At 37.7% G+C, this 18,305-nt stretch overlaps 1 protein-coding gene across 4 annotated transcripts; it reads left to right on the forward strand.

Annotated features, from left to right (window-relative positions):
* Positions 1–13,470: 13,470 nt before the first annotated feature.
* Positions 13,471–16,716, forward strand: LOC104115420 (20 kDa chaperonin, chloroplastic-like). 4 transcript variants are annotated; one of them, XM_070177127.1, is made up of 6 exons: positions 13,471–13,610; positions 13,832–14,013; positions 15,002–15,181; positions 15,264–15,419; positions 15,687–15,764; positions 16,403–16,716. In XM_070177127.1, exons 2-6 carry the CDS (start codon positions 13,843–13,845, stop codon positions 16,574–16,576), a joined length of 759 nt encoding a protein of 252 aa, XP_070033228.1. In that variant the 5' UTR covers positions 13,471–13,610; positions 13,832–13,842; the 3' UTR covers positions 16,577–16,716. The 4 variants fall into 4 exon arrangements, with proteins under 4 accessions (XP_070033228.1, XP_009624344.1, XP_009624343.1 ...); XM_009626049.4 differs by having other exon boundaries at positions 13,473–13,633; positions 13,837–14,013; XM_009626048.4 differs by having other exon boundaries at positions 13,482–13,633.
* Positions 16,717–18,305: the final 1,589 nt, after the last annotated feature.

An 18,305-nucleotide genomic window follows, 5' to 3' on the forward strand; every position in this document is an offset into this window, starting at 1 on the left:
GGAGCTCTGAGGGGTTAGATGAGTTTCGGACATATTCCGGAATGATTTTGAACTAAAATTTGACTACCGGTGATGCTGGTGCTCAAGTATCGCAATTGCGGGCACTAGCATCACAATTGCAAATGTGACAGTGGGGGCTCAGTTGTCGCAATTCCGACATCCCCTTCGCATTTGCGAAGTCTCCCACATTTTGCCTTGGTTCACAATTGCGAACATTTGTTCGTATTTGCCAAACTCCCTACTTCGCAGTTGCAAAGCCTTTTCTCGCAAAGCGAGGTTTTATGAGGTCGTCAGGGTTCGCAAATGCGAGCCTTGGACCGCTATTGCGAGGGTTCCCAAATAGGAATATTGTATCGCAAATGCGATATCTGCAACTGGTAAAAGGGCTAAGAGATGGGATTTTTGGAAACATTCTCTCATTTTTTAACCTTAGACTCAGTAGGAGGCGATTTTGAAGAGGGAATTTCATCTATAAACTTTGAGTAAGTGATTCCAATCCATTTCTAATCATATTCTATCCATTTATCTTAGACTTTAACATCAAAATCATGTGAATCAAGGTGAAAAATTGTGAAACCTTGTCAAGTTTTTGAAAAATAAGAAATTGAGTTTTGAGAGTCGATTTGGACTCGGATTTTGAAACTAATCATATATGAACTCGTGGGGTCATGGGTAGTCAGAATCTACCATTGGACTCAGGTTTTGATCGAGCGAGCTCCGGGTTGATTTTTGTTGATTTTTTGAGAAAAATATAAAGATCTTAGCTTTATATATTGTAATTAATTTTTCTAGCATTGTTTCATAGTATTAAGTCGATTTTGGTTAGTTTCGATTGGTGTGGAGGCAAATTTTAGAGGAAAGGCCCTGATTGAGCTTTGATTTGATTGCTGAGCGAGGTAAGTGTTGGGTCTAACCTTGACTTGAGAAAATTAGAAAATTTGTATTATGTGGATTATATGAGAAAACGACGTATATGCGAGGTAACGAGTGTATTTACACAGTTAAGATATTTGTTTCCATATTTCTTGTTATTTCATGACTTATTTTATTCCATGCCTTAATTATTACATGCTTCAATTACTTTCTATGCTGTAATTTGTTATTTGTCATCTGATTATTCTTGTATCGAATTAATCGTCTCTTTCATGACTCCGTGCTTAGTTGCTACTTGCCTTAATTGTTTTACTTGCACACCTTAATTATCACGTGTTTTACTTGTCATGTTGTTTTTGTCAATATTTGTTGCATTCTTTGATTTATTATGTGGTTCCTTTATTGCCTTGCACTTATACCCGTTGATTGTAGAAAATTCTTGTAAATTGAGTTATTGGTTTGTTTACGTTTACTTACATTATTTGTGGATCGAGTTGCATGCCACAACAGTTTGTGATATTGTGGAATAATGGAGGATTATGATATTGATAAATGACGATATGGTGGGATCGGGTTGCGCGCTGCAATAGTTTGTGTATGTAATACTTGGTATTGATAAATGATTATATGGCGGAATAAGGGAGGATTGTGATGGTAGGGTGGAATCGGGTTGCGCGCCGCAACGGATTGTATATGTGATTCTTGATATTGATAAATGATGTTATGGTAAAATAAGGGAGGATTATGTGTGTACGGTGAGATCGGATTACGCGCTGCAACGGATTGTGTGTGTTGTACTCGTTATTGTTATTGTGTTACTTTTCAGCATTTTTATATGAAATTACGAGGTCTGTTATTCTGGGTTCTCTGATTGTGAGCTTGAGTTCATTTTTATAAATTAACTGCTTTACTTTCATTCTTGTTTTCTTTCCCTGCTATTATTATTATCATTACTGCGTATATGTTATTGTAAGTGGCCCGTCTTAGCCTCATCACTACTTCGGCGAGGTTAGGCTCGGCACTTACACAGTACATGGGGTCAGTTATACTCATTCTACGCTCTGCAGTTTTTGTGCAAATTTCAAAGTGGGTTCTAGCGACATTCAGTATATTTGCTCGAATCCAGTTGTTGACGGAGACTTGAGGTACAACTGCACAACATTCGCAACTCTAAAGTCCCCTTCCCTCATATGTTTACTATTTTTTTGAGTCTCAAAATAGTGTATTTTGTTGAGGCCATGTTTGTAGCACTCTAGAGTTCATGTACTCGTGACACCACTGTTATGTTTAGAGTCGTTGTTCCGTATTATTATTTATACTAGACTTCAGACTTGTACCGTTTTCATTGTTAATATCTTATCGTAAATTGTTAAAATCAGTAAATATTTTGTTCGCGTCGGCTTTCCTAGCAAGTTGATGTTAGGCGCCATCACGACCTCGAGGTTGGGATTCCGGGTCGTGACAAGTTGGTATCAGAGCACTAGGTTGCCTAGGTCTCACGAGTCATGAGCAAGCTTAGTATAGTCTGGAGGATCGGTACAGAGACGTCTGTACTTATCTTCTAGAGGCTATGGAGTTTTAGGAAAACATTCGCTTCTTTCTTTCTCTATCGTGCGATTTCATTCTATCATTTGATGATTGAAACATTTTATTCTTGTTCTCCTGCAGATGGGGAGAACACGTACAACATCTGCAATCGGACAAGAGCCGAGGACGAGAAACAGCACCCGCAGTGAAGCCTCAGATTGATCATGAGGAGGAGGTCCCAGCTTAGACCGTACTAGTCGAACTAGCTCAGGTCCCGGAGGGATTCGTAGCCACTCAAGTGCTTCAGGACGCTCTAGTCCGCTTGGTAGGCCTTATAGAGAGTGTGGCCAAGACCGGTGCATTTCCGGTGGCACCAGCCATCTTTTAGGCTGGGGGAGGAGTACAGACTCTCGGACTACGGAACGGTATTCCGGGAGATCACCGTGCACATTTATTTTGGGATTACGGAACGGTATTCCGGGAGATCCCCCTGCACAGTTACGTTTGGGACTACGGGACGGTATCTCGGGAGATCTCTTGTTGTGTTTCTGTGTACTGAGTTGTTACATTATATGATTTCATTGTTGTTAAATTTCAGCCTTTATTTTATTGCGGTATTACACTCTATATTGTTTTATTATATATTTACCAGTATGGCCCTCGCCTCGTCACTACTCGACCGAGGTTAGGCTTGGCACTTACTGGGTACCGATTGTGGTGTACTCATGCTACTCTCTGCACATGTTTTTCATGTGCAGGTCCAGGTGTACCTTATCAACATTCTTAGAATTTAGACTAAGTACCAGTCATGGAAGAAGCAGGAAATTCATTAAGCATGCTGCACATAATTCACATAAACAATTAAGACACGTAGACATGTTGTATTAGACTAAACATGATAGCTACACATATTGGAATAACTCAATTAAGAATGAAAATAGATTAGTACTCATTAAAATGGTATAACTCAAAATAGCAGGAAAACATGTTGTTGCTCAGTAAGAAAATCGGGTTTTCCACAACTAGCTTGTGTACCTACTCGGCACCTCACGTACACGACGCTCACATATCACAATAGTTCCAAATCTTAAGGGGATTCCCCCCCCCCTCCCACACAAAGTTAGGCAAGCCATTTAACTTGAGTTAAGCTTAATCAATCCGTAAGAATGCCCTTTCCACGAATATTCGGCTCTGAATGGTCCAAATCTAGCCAAAAGCAATTACATATCATAATTACAACAATAATAGACTCATCTAATTAACCAAATCAACATTTTAACGAAAATTCCGAAATTAACTCAAACTTCATCCGTGGGGCCCATGTCTCGAAATCGGGTAATATTCATAAAATACAAAAGCTCGTTCACTCACGGGTCTAAACATATCAAAATTACTAAAATCTGACACCAAATGGTCCTCCAATTCCACAAATCAAACTTCCAAATCCCTAGCCTCCACTTCCTAATTTTCACCTTAAATACACACTAACTAGGTGGGAAAATACATGGGGAAGCAAGATTATTGATAAAAAATAAGCACAATGGACTTACCTCAAGAAATCTCTCGAAAATGCTCTCATAGCAGGCCGTACATTTTTTTTTAAAAGTAAATTTTGTTTTTCTTATTCAATGTTATTGATACTTAAGTGTTTGCAAACTTTTAAGACTTAGAATTAAACTTTGAAGTTTAAATTTTGAAATTTGAAATTTGAAATTTATAATTTTAAAATTGAAATTTGAAAGTAAGTGGCTACAAAAAATTATTTAATAAGACCAATAGGCAATATGTAAGGATCAAGCTCCGAAGACTTTCATTTGATATTTTTATTGAATAATATATAATACTTCAAATTAAGTTGCAAGTTCTTTTTTGATTTTGTTATTTTTGAACTTGCAAATTAAAAGTTTACAACATTTATAAAATAAAATAAAAAGAAATAGTACATCACATGCTTTGCATTATTTTTGTAAGTTCATCCATGTCAACATGAGGTTCTTGGTTTCCGGCATTGGTTGAATCAGAACCATAAACCATTATATCTCTAATTTCTTAGTTCTCCGCTTCATCTACCTCGTCACACCCTTGATTTCGTCGTTCTGATCTTATCTAATCTCTGAAGCACACTAGAATTTCCAAAGCATTGCAACAGAAGAAGGAATATTTGCATCTACAACAGAAGAAGCATCAACAATGTTAGCATAATAATTATATAATGTTTCTAAATATTTGTGTAGATCAGAAATACAAGTGTCAATATTAGGAGTTTCAGTTGGTGCAATATCCAAATAAGAATATAAAGCAGTGATTAATTGGCGACAAGTGGCCATTTTGATAGAAGAGTTTAAAATAGCACCAATTAGGTAAATAGGGGGAATTAGGTAGAAATATTTTTTAAATTTATCTAGCATAGATTCAACAAGAGAAGTATATCCTTCTTTCTTCTTCAAATTATGTAGTAAAAGAGAAATTTCAGCAATATGAACTAAACCATTTGCAATAGTAGGATAATTTGCAATATTTGAATTTGACCGTTGGCAACGGTCCAAAAATAAAACGTTAAAAACGGGTTGAACCGGGCTGTATCCCGTTAAAAACCCGTTAACGGGTTAACAGGCTTAGCGGGTTCCAGTGCACCAATATCAAAAAACTGTTCGTTTGAAACCCGCTCCCCACCCAACCCATCCCAGCCCGCCCCCACGCTACAGTACGGGAGGCAGTGTCATTCGCCCTGCCCGATTAACAGGTATACTATGAGGCATTATACGGGTGGCAGTGTCATTCTCTAGTTGGTTGGTTTGATCCGGGAGAGGCTCGGTTGTTGGGTACCGATTTGGTTCAGGATGCCTTGGAAAATGTCAAGATGATTCAGGATCAACTTCGCACAACTCAGTCTAGGCAGAAGAGTTATGCCTATCAGAGAGTTTGTGATGTTGCATTTATGGTTGGAGAGAGGGTATTGCTATGGGTTTCACCCATGAAGGGTGTGATGAGGTACGGAAAGAAGGGCAAGTTGAGCCTTAGGTATATCAGTCCCTTTGAGATTCTTGAGAGAGTGGGTGAGGTGGCCTACAATATTGCATTGCCACCTAGTTTATCAGTAGTCCATCTGTGTTCCATGTCTCTATGCTCCGAAAGTATCACGGTGATCCATCCCATGTGTTAAATTTCGGCTCAGTCCAATTGGACAAGGATTTAACTTATGAGGAGGAGTCGGTGGCCATTCTAGCCCGACATGTCCGGAAGTTGAGGTTTAAGAGTTATCCTTCCGTTAGAGTACAATGAAGAGGTCAGCCGATCAAGGCAGCCACGTGGGAGTCCAAGTCTAACATGCGGAGTAGATACCCATACCTTTTCACCAGTCCAGGTACCTTTCTATGTCTGTTCGAGGACGAACATTTGTTTTAGAGGTGGATAATGTGATGACCCAATAGGTTATTTTGAGTTTAAGCCTTTATTCTCGTGTTCCGAAACCTCGACTAGCTCCGTTTAGTGTTCCTCGATTTGCAAGCGTAGTCCGTGTCTTGTTCCACAAAGTTTTTATGTGAAAATTTGAAGAAAGTGTGAAATTTTGCCTTAAAATGATTTGAGTTGACTATGGTCAAAATTTTATGTAAACGGATCCGAATCAGTGTTTTGATGGTCCCGGTGGGTCATTATCATGATTTCGTACTTGGGTGTATGCCCAGAATTGATTTTGAAAGTCCGTAGGTCGAATCGTGTTGATTTGCTGAAATTTGGCAATTTGAAGTTGAAAGGTTTGATCGTAGGTTGACTTTTAGTTATCGAGCTCGGAATTTGATTTTTGGACTTGTAATAGGTCCGTTACGGTATTTCGAACTTGTCTGCAAAATTTGGTGTCATTTAGAGTTGATTTGATAGGATTCAGACATTTAGTTGTAATTTTAGAAATGCTTGAACTTTACTTTGAATTTCATGCGTTTTAGAGTTCAATTCATAGTTTTAGATGTTATTTTTGTGTTCCAATCGCGCGAGCGAGTTCGTATGATGTTTTTAGACGTGTGGATTTTTGGGTTGGAGCCCCGAGGGCTCGGATGAGTTTCAGACATATTCCGGAATGGTTTTGAACTGAAATTTGACTGCTGGTGCTCAAGTATTACAATTGTGAAGGTGGCAGTGGGGGCTCAGTTGTCGCAATTACGACATCCCATTCGCATTTGCGAAGTCTATCGAATTTTGCCTGGGTTCGCAATTGCGAACATTTGTTCGCATTTGCCAAACTCCCTACTTCGCAATTGCGAAGCCTTTTATCTCGCAAATACGAGGTTTCATGAGGCCGTCAGAGTTCGCAAATGTGAGCCTTGGTCCACAATTGCGAGGGTTCGCAAATGCGAATCCTGTGTCACAAATGCGACATCTGCAACTGGTAAAAAGGTTGGAAGACGTGATTTTTGGAAATATTCTATTTTTGTACCATAGACTCGACAAGAGGCGATTTTGAAGATGGAATTACGTCTATAAACTTTGAGTAAGTGATTATAATCCATTTCTAATCATATTCCATCAATTTATCTTCGATTTCAACATCAAAGTCATGTGAATCGAAGTGAAAAATTGTGAAACCTTGTCAAGTTTTTGAAAAATAAGAAATTGAGTTTTGAGGGTCAATTTGGACTCGAATTTTGAAACTAATCACATTTATAAACTCATGGGGTCATGGGTAGTCGGAATCTATCGCTGGACCCGGATTTTGATCGGACAGGTCCCGGATTGACTTTTGTTGACTTTTTAAGAAAAGTGTAAAGAGCTTAGCTTTATCTATTGTAATTGATTTTCCTAGCATTTTTTGTTAGTATTAAGTCAATTTTGGTTAGATTCAATTGGTTTGGAGGAAATATTTTGAGGAAAGGCCCCGGTTGAGCTTTGATTTGATTGCGGAGTGAGGTAAGTGTTGGGTATAACCTTGACTTGAGGGAATTAGGAAATTTGTATTATGTGTTATGAGGATTATGTGAGAAAATGGTGTATATGCGAGGTGATGAGTGTATATACGCCGTTAAGATATGTGTTTCCATATTTCTCGTTATTTCACGACTTATTTTATTCCATGCCTTAATTGTTTCATGCTTCAATTGCTTTCTATGTCATAATCTGTTATTTGTCATTTAATTATTCTTGTATCAAATTGATCATCCCTTCCACGACTCCGTACTTAGTGCTACTTGCCTTAACTGTTTTACTTGCACACCTTAATTGTCACGTGCTTTACTTGTCCTGTTATTTTTGATAATATTTGTTGCATTCTTTGATTTATTATGTGGTTCCTTTATTGCCTTTCACTTATACCCGTTGATTGTAGAAAATTCTTGTAAATTGAGTTATTGGTTTGTTTACATTTATTGCCATTGTTTGTGGATTGGGTTGTATGCCACAACAATTTGTGATATGGTGGAATAAGGGAGTATTATGATATTGATAAATGACGATATGATGTGATCAGATTGCGCGCTGCAACGGTTTATGTATGTAGTACTTGGTATTAATAAATGATGATATGGCGGAATAAGAGAGGATTATGATATTGATTATGATGGTACAGTGGGATCTGGTTGCGCACCGCAACGGATTGTATACGTGATTCTTGATAATTATAAATGATGCTATGGTAAAATAAGGGAGGATTGTGTGTGTACGGTGGGATCGGGTTGCGCACCGCAACGGATTATGTGTGTTGTACTCGTTGTTGTTATTGTGTTAGTTTTCAGCATTTTTATATGCAATTACGAGGTTTATTGTCACGACCCTAGGCTCAAACCTGTCGTGATGGTGTCTATCGATGGTACTAGGCCAACCGACTCCCACAATACTACAACAATTCATACAAAGATATGCCAAAAGGCGTCTTGTATAGCACAATTTCATTAAAGAAACAAGGGTTGAACTCAAAAATAGAGATGCAGAATGAAAAGCACCAAACATCGGGGTGTCACTGAGTCATGAGCAACTACTAAAAACTGGTCCGACAATAATAAGACTAACATAGTCTGGGAAAAATCCAAAATACAACTAAGGAGGAGATAAAGAAGGAGAAAACATGGCTGCGATCGCCAGGCAACTACCTTGCTAACTCCAATGATCAGCTACATGAATATCAACAGCCGCTACCGTGACCAAAAATGCATGGATCTGCACGCAAGATGCAAGGAGTAACGTGAGTACACCAACTCAGTAAGTAACAGAAATAAATAAAGGCTGAGAAGTTGTGACGAGCTAAATGCAAGTACTGTTCATATCACAAAAAAATAGTAAAGTGCGGCATGCTTTGTAACCAGAGTTTAAGTCAAATCAGCTTGTTTAAATCAAGTTCAAGTAAATCAATTAGAAATATCTTTCAACAATTCTCAAACAAAGACTCAAGCAACTATGAGCATGGATGATGAAATCATATACTGCCCCTCGGGCTAACATCACCCAGTCCTCCCAATCACTCCAACCTCACAATCACTCATGCCTCACCATCACTCATGCCTCACAATCTCTCAACACTCGGCACTCGTACTCAGTAGGTACATGCGCTCACTGGGGGTGTTCAGACTCTGGAGGGGCTCCTACAGCCCAAGCGCTATAATATGCACGGACAACTCACGTGCTACACGGACAAATTACATGTAATAATATCATATCAGAATCCGCACGGACAACTCACATGCTAAGGTACAATATCTCACAAACAGGCCTTCGGCCTCACTAAGTCATAAACCTCTCCAGTCTTTCGGGCTCTCAGAAATCAAAGAAATCAGCACAACAACATTAACATGATGTAACAAATAAAATAACAGAGACTGAGCATGATGTAAGAATGCATGAATATGACTAAGTACGGGATATCAACTAAAGCAGTGAGAGAACAGCAAGAAATGACCTCTAAGGGTTTAAACAATACTGGCATAAGGCCTAGACATGGTATCTAGCATGATTTACAATAAATCTTTCTAAAGCACATAAAAAGCATATAACTACAACAGGCTGTTCAACTTTACAGTTGCTACGGGACGGACCAAGTCACAAATCCCCAATGGTGCATGCCCACACGCCTGTCACCTAGCATGCGCGTCACCTCCAAATAGTCACATGACACAAAAATTTGGGGTTTCATACCCTCATAACTAGATTTACAACCGTTACTTACCTCAATCTGAGCAAATCTCTACTCCGCAATTCCCTTGCCTCTTGAATCGGCCTCCGAGCATCTCAAATCTAGCCACAAGCAGCACAATACCATTAATATATGCTAAAGGAATCAATTCCACAAGAAAACTACTAAATTAGACTCAAAACCCGAAATCGACTTAAATTCGACTTCCGGGCCCATGTCTTAAAATCTGACTAAAGTCACAAAACCCGAAAGCCCATTCACTCACGAGTCTAACCATATAAAATTCATCAAAATCCGATATCATTTGGTCCCTCAAATCCTCAAATTACACTCTCCAAAATCCCAAGCCCTAACCCCCAATTTTTACTTCAAAAGCCCACTAATTAGATGAGAAATCAACGAGAAAGCACCATATCTAGGAGTATTAGAGCTCATCATCTTACCTCTGTGAAAACCCTTGAATCCCCTTCAAAAATCACCCCAAAAGCTCCAAAGTCCGAGTTAAAAATGGTGGAAATGAGCAAAAATCACGAAGTCCTCAATTTGTACATTCTACCTAGTGCAACCGCACCTGCGGCCCCTTTTTCTGATTCAACAACGCACCTGCGAAAGCGCACTTGCGCATCATAATCTGCTTCTGCGACCATCGCAGGTGCGGGAACTTCATTGCACCTGCGCCTTCTGCCCAGCTCCTCCAATCTCGTAACTGCAATATCCCGCTCGCTTCTGCGGGCTCGCACCTGCGATGAAACATTCGCAGGTGCGATTATGACAACTGAGTTCAACTTCAGCAATTCCTTCAATTTCCAAACTTGTTCCGTTAATCACCCGGAATTACCCCGAGGCCCTCGGGACCTCAACCAAACATACCAACATAACCCCACAATATCATACGAACTTAGACAAATAATCAAATCACTCAAAACAACATCAAAATACCAAATTACACTCGGATTCAAGCCTAAGGACTTCTAAACTTCCGAATTCCACCAACGATGCCGAAAACCGCTAAACCACGTTTGAATGACCTCAGATTTTACACACAAGTTAAAAATAATACCACGAACCTATTCCAACTTCCGGAATTCCATTCCGACCCCGATATCATAATTTTCACTACCGACCAAAATCGCCAAAATTCTAACTTTCGCCAATTCAAGCCTTATTCTACCACGGGCCTTTAAATCTCATTCTCAACACGCTCCCAAGTCCCAAATTACCTAACGGAGCTAACGAAACCATCAAAATTTAAATCCGAGGTTGTTTACACATAAGTCAATGTCTAGTTGACATTTCCAACTTAAGCTTCTACTTTAGAGACTAAGTGTCTCAATTCACTCCGAAATTATTTCGAACCCGAACCAACTAACCCGATATATCAAAACATAGTGAAAATGCACAAAAGGAAGCAAAAATAGAAAAAATGAGCCTATAACTCTCTAAACGACCGGGGGGGGGGGGTCGTTACATCTGTTATTTTAGGTTCTCTGATTGTGAGGTTGAGTTCATTTTTATAAATTAACTGCTTTACTTTCATTTATGTTTTCTTTCCCTGTTATTATTATCAATACTGCGTACAAGTTATTGTAAGTGTCCCGTCTTAGTCTCGTCACTATTTCGTCGAGGTTAGGCTCGATACTTACGGAGTACATGGGGTCGGTTGTACTCATACTACACTCTGCAATTCTTGTGTAGATTTCAGAGTGGGTCCTAGCAGCGTTCAGTAGATTTGTTCGGATCCAGTTGTTGACGGAGACTTGAGGTATAACTGCACAACGTTCGCAGCCCTGAAGTCCCCTTCCCTCATATCTTTACTGTTTTCTTAGTTTCAAAACAGTGTATTTTATTCAGACCATGTTTGTAGCACTCTAGATGTTCATATACTCGTGACACCAGTTTTTGGGTTATGTTTAGACTCGTTGTTTCGTATTATTATTTATACGGGACTTAAGACTTGTACCGTTTTTATTGTTAATATCTTGTTATAAATTCTTAAAATCAATAAATTTTCTGTCCACATCGGCTTGCTAGATGTTAGGCGTCATCGCGACCCCGAAGTTGGGATTCCGGGTCGTGACAGTTAGTGAACTATTTTCATTATAAACCCTTAAAAGAATAAAGTGTGTGTAGAAAGATAAAAGGATATACAATTATAAATGAGATTGTGTGGTTGATACTTTTTAAAATAAGGATAATAATAGAGACATTTTTTAAGTTTGACTTCGAAAATACCAATTCTATTGTACTTTGTAATATTGCACTTACCGACCTTGTTTTAATTTATTTTATCGTAATTATTTGAAACTATTTATTATTAACACAACAGAAAAGGTTCAAAATTACCCCTCGACTATTTGAAAAAAGACAGGTCTACCCTCCGTTAAAAGCTGACATCATTTATACCTCTATCGTGACCTAAAAGGGCCATTGCTACCCTCTTTCACTAAAGGACACATTTTTCAAAAAAAAAATCGAAAACATATTTTTCTCTTTTTTAAATTCCACCTGGTACACCTCCCCTCTCCCCTCCACCCCTTTTTTTAGAAAGGGTCAAAAACTATCCCTGAACTATATGAAACAGGATAATTATACCCCTCTCCAGCCCCTTATTTTAGTTTTTTTTTCTCCTCTTTATTTTCTTTCTCTTTCTTCTTCCTCTTCTTTCAACCTCCATCGAAGAACCTCACCCAAAATCTCCCATAGACTCTAAAAAAAATTTCCCAAACAAAGTAACACATGCTAATAAAAATACACTTACACCCTCACAAATTACAAATAAAGCACACCATCATAAAACTTTCATATTCAAGTGAACCTTTAGTAGAATTGTACTTACATATCATGCGTGCTTTAGATGACTTATTTTTCTACTAATTGACATTTTTTCTCATGATATGCTTTTCTTGTGGTAAATAAATGCATCAACCGATATATACTCCATATGTTACGATTACATAAATAGGAAGAAAGTAACTAAAACTAAAGAAAACTTTAGACACAACACTAGTAGGAGTAAAAATATGATTTTTGGGTAGACAGGGTCTTTTCGACAATTTTTTTAATGTAAAAGCTAAATTAAAAATAAATTTTGTAACACAAAACATTCGAGGCAATATCAACTCGTGAGTGACATGAAAAATTTACTTTTTATTTATTTTTTATTTTAAAAAACTATTTAGTTACATAAAGTTAAAACTCGATTAATGGTTAAGTTATCCTAGTGTTACATGTTTTCTTTGCAGCTAGAATCGTCCTTATTAATCTTGGAGGGTTCTGTGCTATTAATAGATAATGGTGCGCACATAACTTAAATTCATTAGGGAGTAACTTATCGAAGAGAACTAATTAGAATTTAAGAGATTATATAAAGAGAACCAATCTATTTTAGTTGTAATATATGCAAATAAAAATACACGCACGTTCACTCGCAATAGAGGTTGAAAAAGAGAGGACGAAGAAGGAGAAAGAAAATGAAAGAGAGGAGATAAATGCAATTTTTATTGGCTTGTAATTCTTTGGGAGGATTGAGTGAGGTTATTAAAAAAATAAAAAGAGAATGAAGGGGAGGAAAAAAGATCAAAAAAATAAAACTAAAATAAGGGGTTGGGTAGGGGTATAATTGTCCCATTTTGTATAGTTCAGGGGCAATTTTGAACCTTTTCCGTAGATTCAATACAACCCAATTCTCCTTGAATTATATTGATAGATTTTTTTTTTTAATTTTAAAATTGGAGGTAAGGGGGAATTACAAGGTGAGAAATCAAACTCTCCCATCGATATAATAAAAGTTTAGGTACCCAATCAACTGAATTAGTATATCAAGTTATTTTTTTTAATATGTGCAACTTGAACATCAAACGAGGTTTAGTAATACAAAAATACAAAATGAATTTAATTTATATACATAGACAATTTTAAGAATAATAAAAAAAAGAAATCACCCCCACCCCCCCAAAATATCTGGCAAAAAATCCCTCTTTTAGAACCTTCTAGGGTTTTGTTATCCTCAAAAGGCTCTACGAATTCTATCTTCAACAGTGTAAAACACATTTCAGTCACTCAGTCTGTAGTAGATAATTCATCTCCTTTGTCATCAGTTCAACCTCTTTCCCAGTAAAGGTACTTCCTTTTTTACGATTAATTGAAATTCTTGAACTCATTTTTTGATTTACTCTCTTTTTACTTCTGGGATTTATTCTATTAAGGGGTTCTTGATTTAGTTAAGAATTCTTGAGCTTTTATCTATACGTGTACTTTTTTTTCTTCTGGGTGCTGAGGATATTGACTATTTTTTGATTGTGTGGTTTCTTGATTTAGCTCAGAAAGCAATGGCAACAACTCAGTTGACTGCATCATCCATTTCTGCTAAGGGTTTTGCTTCCTTTGAAGGGCTTAGGTCAACTAGTAATGTAAAGGTTGCATCTTTTGTTCCTTTAAAGCAGAATAACAGGTTGTCCCGTGGTCTTGTTGTTAAGGCTGCAACTACTGTAGCCCCTAAGGTATATAATTTTGCTTTCTTTCCTCTGCTGCTGTTGTTTTATTCCAATATTTTTAGTCGAACTAAGAAGGGGACCTTGGCGTAACTGGTAAAGTTGCTGCCATGACCTCGTTCGAGCCGTGGAGAAATGCAGGTAAGGCTGTCTACAATAGACCCTGTGGTTCGGTACTTTCTCGGACCCCGCGCCGCATAGCGGGAGCTTAGTGCATCGGGCTGCCGTTTATTTTTCGTCAAACTATGTTACTGTAATAGCTGAATAGTTAGGAAGAATTGCTTTGATGGGTTCTTTTTCTGCTCCGAATTGGTTGGCATTCTACAGTGTCAAACAGACTAGGAGAATATAAGGGGATTCAATTTTAGTCTATATATACATAAAAAAAAAATGAAATTTTGACCCAACTACACAGTGTAATTTTTTGGTGAAGGAGTGTCATTGACACTTCTTAGCCTAAGGTGGCTCCGACACTGGTGTCAAACTTTTGTGAGTCGATGATGTTAATTCGCGTCATTGCTCTCAACATGAATGTTTGCCTATCTTGTTCATTCTTTAGTTGGCGCAACTTTATAGTCAGCTAAAACTTATGGGAAGAGCTTGCTGAGCCATCTACTTCAGCCAAAATTGGATTGGGCAACGTAAGCTGCTAATTGATTTTAAGTTAACTGTTCTGATTTTGTGGCTAAGTAGCTCTATCTTGTGCCTGGTTAAACTAAGCGACGAGTTTGTAATTGTGCTTTGTTGCGTTGGGTGTTTCTGTTTTTGTCGTCAAAGAGATGTGATTCTGATATTTCATTGCCTGAATTAAAGTTTGCATCTTCTGTCAAGTATGTATTTGGAAACAAATGATGAATTAATTAAGCATTAGGTTTCTGGTGTCTAGTGGATTTTTAACGCCAAGCTTTGTCATTGCAATACATTTAAGGGTTGCCGTGCTGTTCTGGAAAGTTTCTTATTTATCTTCTTCCTTATTCTCTTGTTGTCGTTCGTGCAGTACACTTCAGTTAAACCTCTCGGTGATAGAGTTTTAGTGAAGATAAAGACTGCAGAGGAGAAGAGTGTTGGTGGTATCTTACTTCCGACATCAGCGCAATCAAAGCCACAAGGAGGTGAGATTGTCGCGGTTGGGGAGGGTCGTTCAATTGGCAAGACTAAAGTGGAAATTAGTGTGAAGGTAATTTCATAATCAATGATATACTCAGCTTGGCTTTCGAGCATGATTTGTCATATTTCTAAAAGGATCGTATTACGTGTAGAATGGTACCCAAGTGCTGTACTCGAAATATGCGGGAACTGAAGTTCTGTTTGATGGATCAACGCACCTGATCATGAAAGAGGATGACATTGTTGGTATTCTCGAGACCGATGATATCAAGGATCTGCAGCCCTTGAACGACAGAATTTTAATCAAGGTTTGTCATTATTGCTTCTTCTTTTTTTCCCTTGTTTGTGTGGCGTCTAGATTTTGATTAAATGATACATTCTCTGTATGATAAGATTTTTGTACATGATGACCTGTTTCCCTATTTTAAATTTTATATTTTTTTTCGGAAGTAGTGTTTGCTAAATGAGAGTTGCATTTTTGGAAGTTTGGCTTCGTTTCCCTGTCGCTTACTCTTTCTTGATATTTCACTTTCTTCAAGATTTTTATTTTCTGAAGTATCATTAAATTATATCAGGTAGCTGAGGTTGAGGAAAAAACTGCTGGAGGATTGTTCTTGAGTGAGGCGGCAAAGGAGAAACCTTCAATTGGCTCGGTAAAAATATGCACTCTGCAGTTCAGCTAGTATTATCCCTCCTATTATTATTTCCAAAGTCAATTTCTCCGTTTCAGATATTATATTTGTTGAGAGGATATAATTTTTACACACCGAGGGGGTCGTTTGGTTTTGATGGTTATTTAATTCTAAACATAAAATCCTGCATAAAATAATACAGTGTTTGATTGGCAGCATGTGAAAGAAATAGTTGCATATCTAATGCAGAGCTTGGTTGGTGTGTGTTAAGTTAGGCGGGAAGCGATGAATTATATTATGCTGGAGAGTATGTGAAATAAGAATATATGTATTAGCAATGCAGGGGTTAAACTATTTAAAGACAAAAAATACCATTTTAAAGTTAGTAATTGATGTATAACAATTTCATTATTAATCACTTCATAACTATTCCTTCATTTCTAGTCCCCATATAAACAATCTCTGCATTATAATCTCCGTATACCTATGATGTGAACCAAACGACCCTTTTAGACTATTTTAACATGTTGTAGTTGATTACTAATCTTACTTCTTATTGAAGGTTATATGTAGTTAACTCTTTTAGGTAAACTGTAAACGCCAGTGCAAAGAAGTTAAACTCTTGTTAAGATCTGTTGCCTTTTCTGTGGTTGAACTAGGTAATTGCTGCTGGACCGGGTCCTCTTGACGAGGAAGGGAACAGGAAATCACTTTCAGTATCTCCTGGAAATACAGTTCTGTATTCCAAATATGCAGGCAATGACTTCAAAGGGGCTGATGGCGCCGACTACGTAACACTAAGGGCATCTGATGTAATTGCTGTGCTTTCATAGATGAATTATATAACAAGCCATTCATTCTCATACCTATGTTCGCGCGGTGTAGTCTAGAGAAGAAGAGAATGATGTACCACTTTTGAATAAAACTTTTGCAAATTAATGATTAATATCAAAGTGTAGAATCCAATTTTACATCTGCTATTCTTCTTGTATCTTAAGTTTGCAGAAGTCTCAGTTTTTGGTCTTCTGTTAAAAGTGAAGGAAACAGAATGCTAGGTTACCAACTTAAAAGATGCAAAGAAGATGTGGCTATAGGTTTTGATAATGGGATAGTTAGGCAGGAAAAGAGATGAAAATTGAATTAATTTTAAAGAGCACTTTTATAAAACGAATAAAAGTTCATAACCTCGTATTTTTCTTTTTGAATTAGTTTTTTTTTTTTTTCATATTTTCTTAGTTGGCATGAGTGAGAATATTAATTTATCTTAGTTGGCAATAGTTAAGGACTATATTGCAAATATAGAAAAATAAAACATTTAAAATAAAAAAAAATTCACTCAAACAAAATGCCTCCCAAACTGATATCATGTCCATTTTACTTCTTCATCATCTTTCTTCTTCACTCAGTAGGAGTATTCTGGAATTGATTTGCTCAATCTTTCTGAGTAAGAGCTCGGTAGAACTTTCTTCACTCATTTTCAGCTTTGATCAAAAGTTTAAGATTTTTTTTTTTTGTACCTATTTTTTGCAATCCATTTTTCGTAGCCGATCATAAATAATATATGAGCAATTTCTATATAACACATAGGCAATTTATGATTTTATCATGATACTTTATTTAAAAAATGATCCCAATAATAACTAATAAGAGATCAAACAGAGAGATCACTTATGCGATCATAAATAATATAAGAGCAATTTGTAGATAACATATAGACGATCTATGATTTCACGAGAAATTCCCATTCTTTAAAAATGATCCTGTAACGACCCAACCAATCGTTTTGCTTTCTAGATTCTCGTTCCCCTAAATAAGACTCCCCGTATGTGCATTTACTGTTTTATGACTTGCGGGGATGGTTAGTTCGGGTTTTGGAAGGGTTAAGGTTGAAATCGGAACACTTAGTTCCTTAATATTGGCTTAAAATGGGTAAGTTTGACTTGAGTAAACGACCTCGAAATCGGGACTCGAAGGTTCCAATAGATTCGTATGATGATTTTGGACTTGGGCGTATGTTCGGATCGGATTTTAGATGACCCGGGAACATTTCGACGCTTAATATTGAAGATTGACACCTTGAAGGTTTTTCAAGTTCTTTAAATTTGGGTTGGAGTAGGTTTTGGTGTTATCGAGGTCCGTTTGAAATTCTGAGCTCGGGAATAGTTTCGTATAGTAATTTAAGACTTGCACGCAAATTTTAGTGTCATTCCGAGTAGTTTATGTATGATTTGGCGCGTTCGGAGTAAGTTGGAAGAACTTGAAGTTCATGACTTGATTCTATTTGGTTTTGGATAACGATTCTTAGTTTTGATGTTATTTTTCGCGTTCCGGGGGTGCGAGCGAGTCCGTTTTATCTTTACGAACTTGTTGGTATATTTGGGCGAGGCCCTGGGGGCCTCGGGCGCAATTCGTGCGGCGGATCAAACTTGGACTTGAAAGAAAGGTTGAAGCAACATGGTTCTGGTGCAATCGCACCTGCGAAGAACCTGCCACAGGTGCGAGCTCACAGAAGCGAGCTAATTCCCGCAGAAGCGGCTTGGCGTGGGCTGGCCAGTGATCATA

Source organism: Nicotiana tomentosiformis, chromosome 6, assembly GCF_000390325.3.
Source record: "Nicotiana tomentosiformis chromosome 6, ASM39032v3, whole genome shotgun sequence".
Lineage (NCBI taxonomy): Eukaryota > Viridiplantae > Streptophyta > Magnoliopsida > Solanales > Solanaceae > Nicotiana > Nicotiana tomentosiformis.

Bases quoted from the DNA above. Each gene is read 5' to 3' on its own strand.
- LOC104115420 (XM_070177127.1), top strand. From the start codon at position 13,843: ATGGCAACAACTCAGTTGACTGCATCATCCATTTCTGCTAAGGGTTTT. The intron at 14,014-15,001 runs GTATATAATTTT...TCGTTCGTGCAG, and splicing joins CAACTACTGTAGCCCCTAAG to TACACTTCAGTTAAACCTCT. The intron at 15,420-15,686 runs GTTTGTCATTAT...AAATTATATCAG, and splicing joins ACGACAGAATTTTAATCAAG to GTAGCTGAGGTTGAGGAAAA.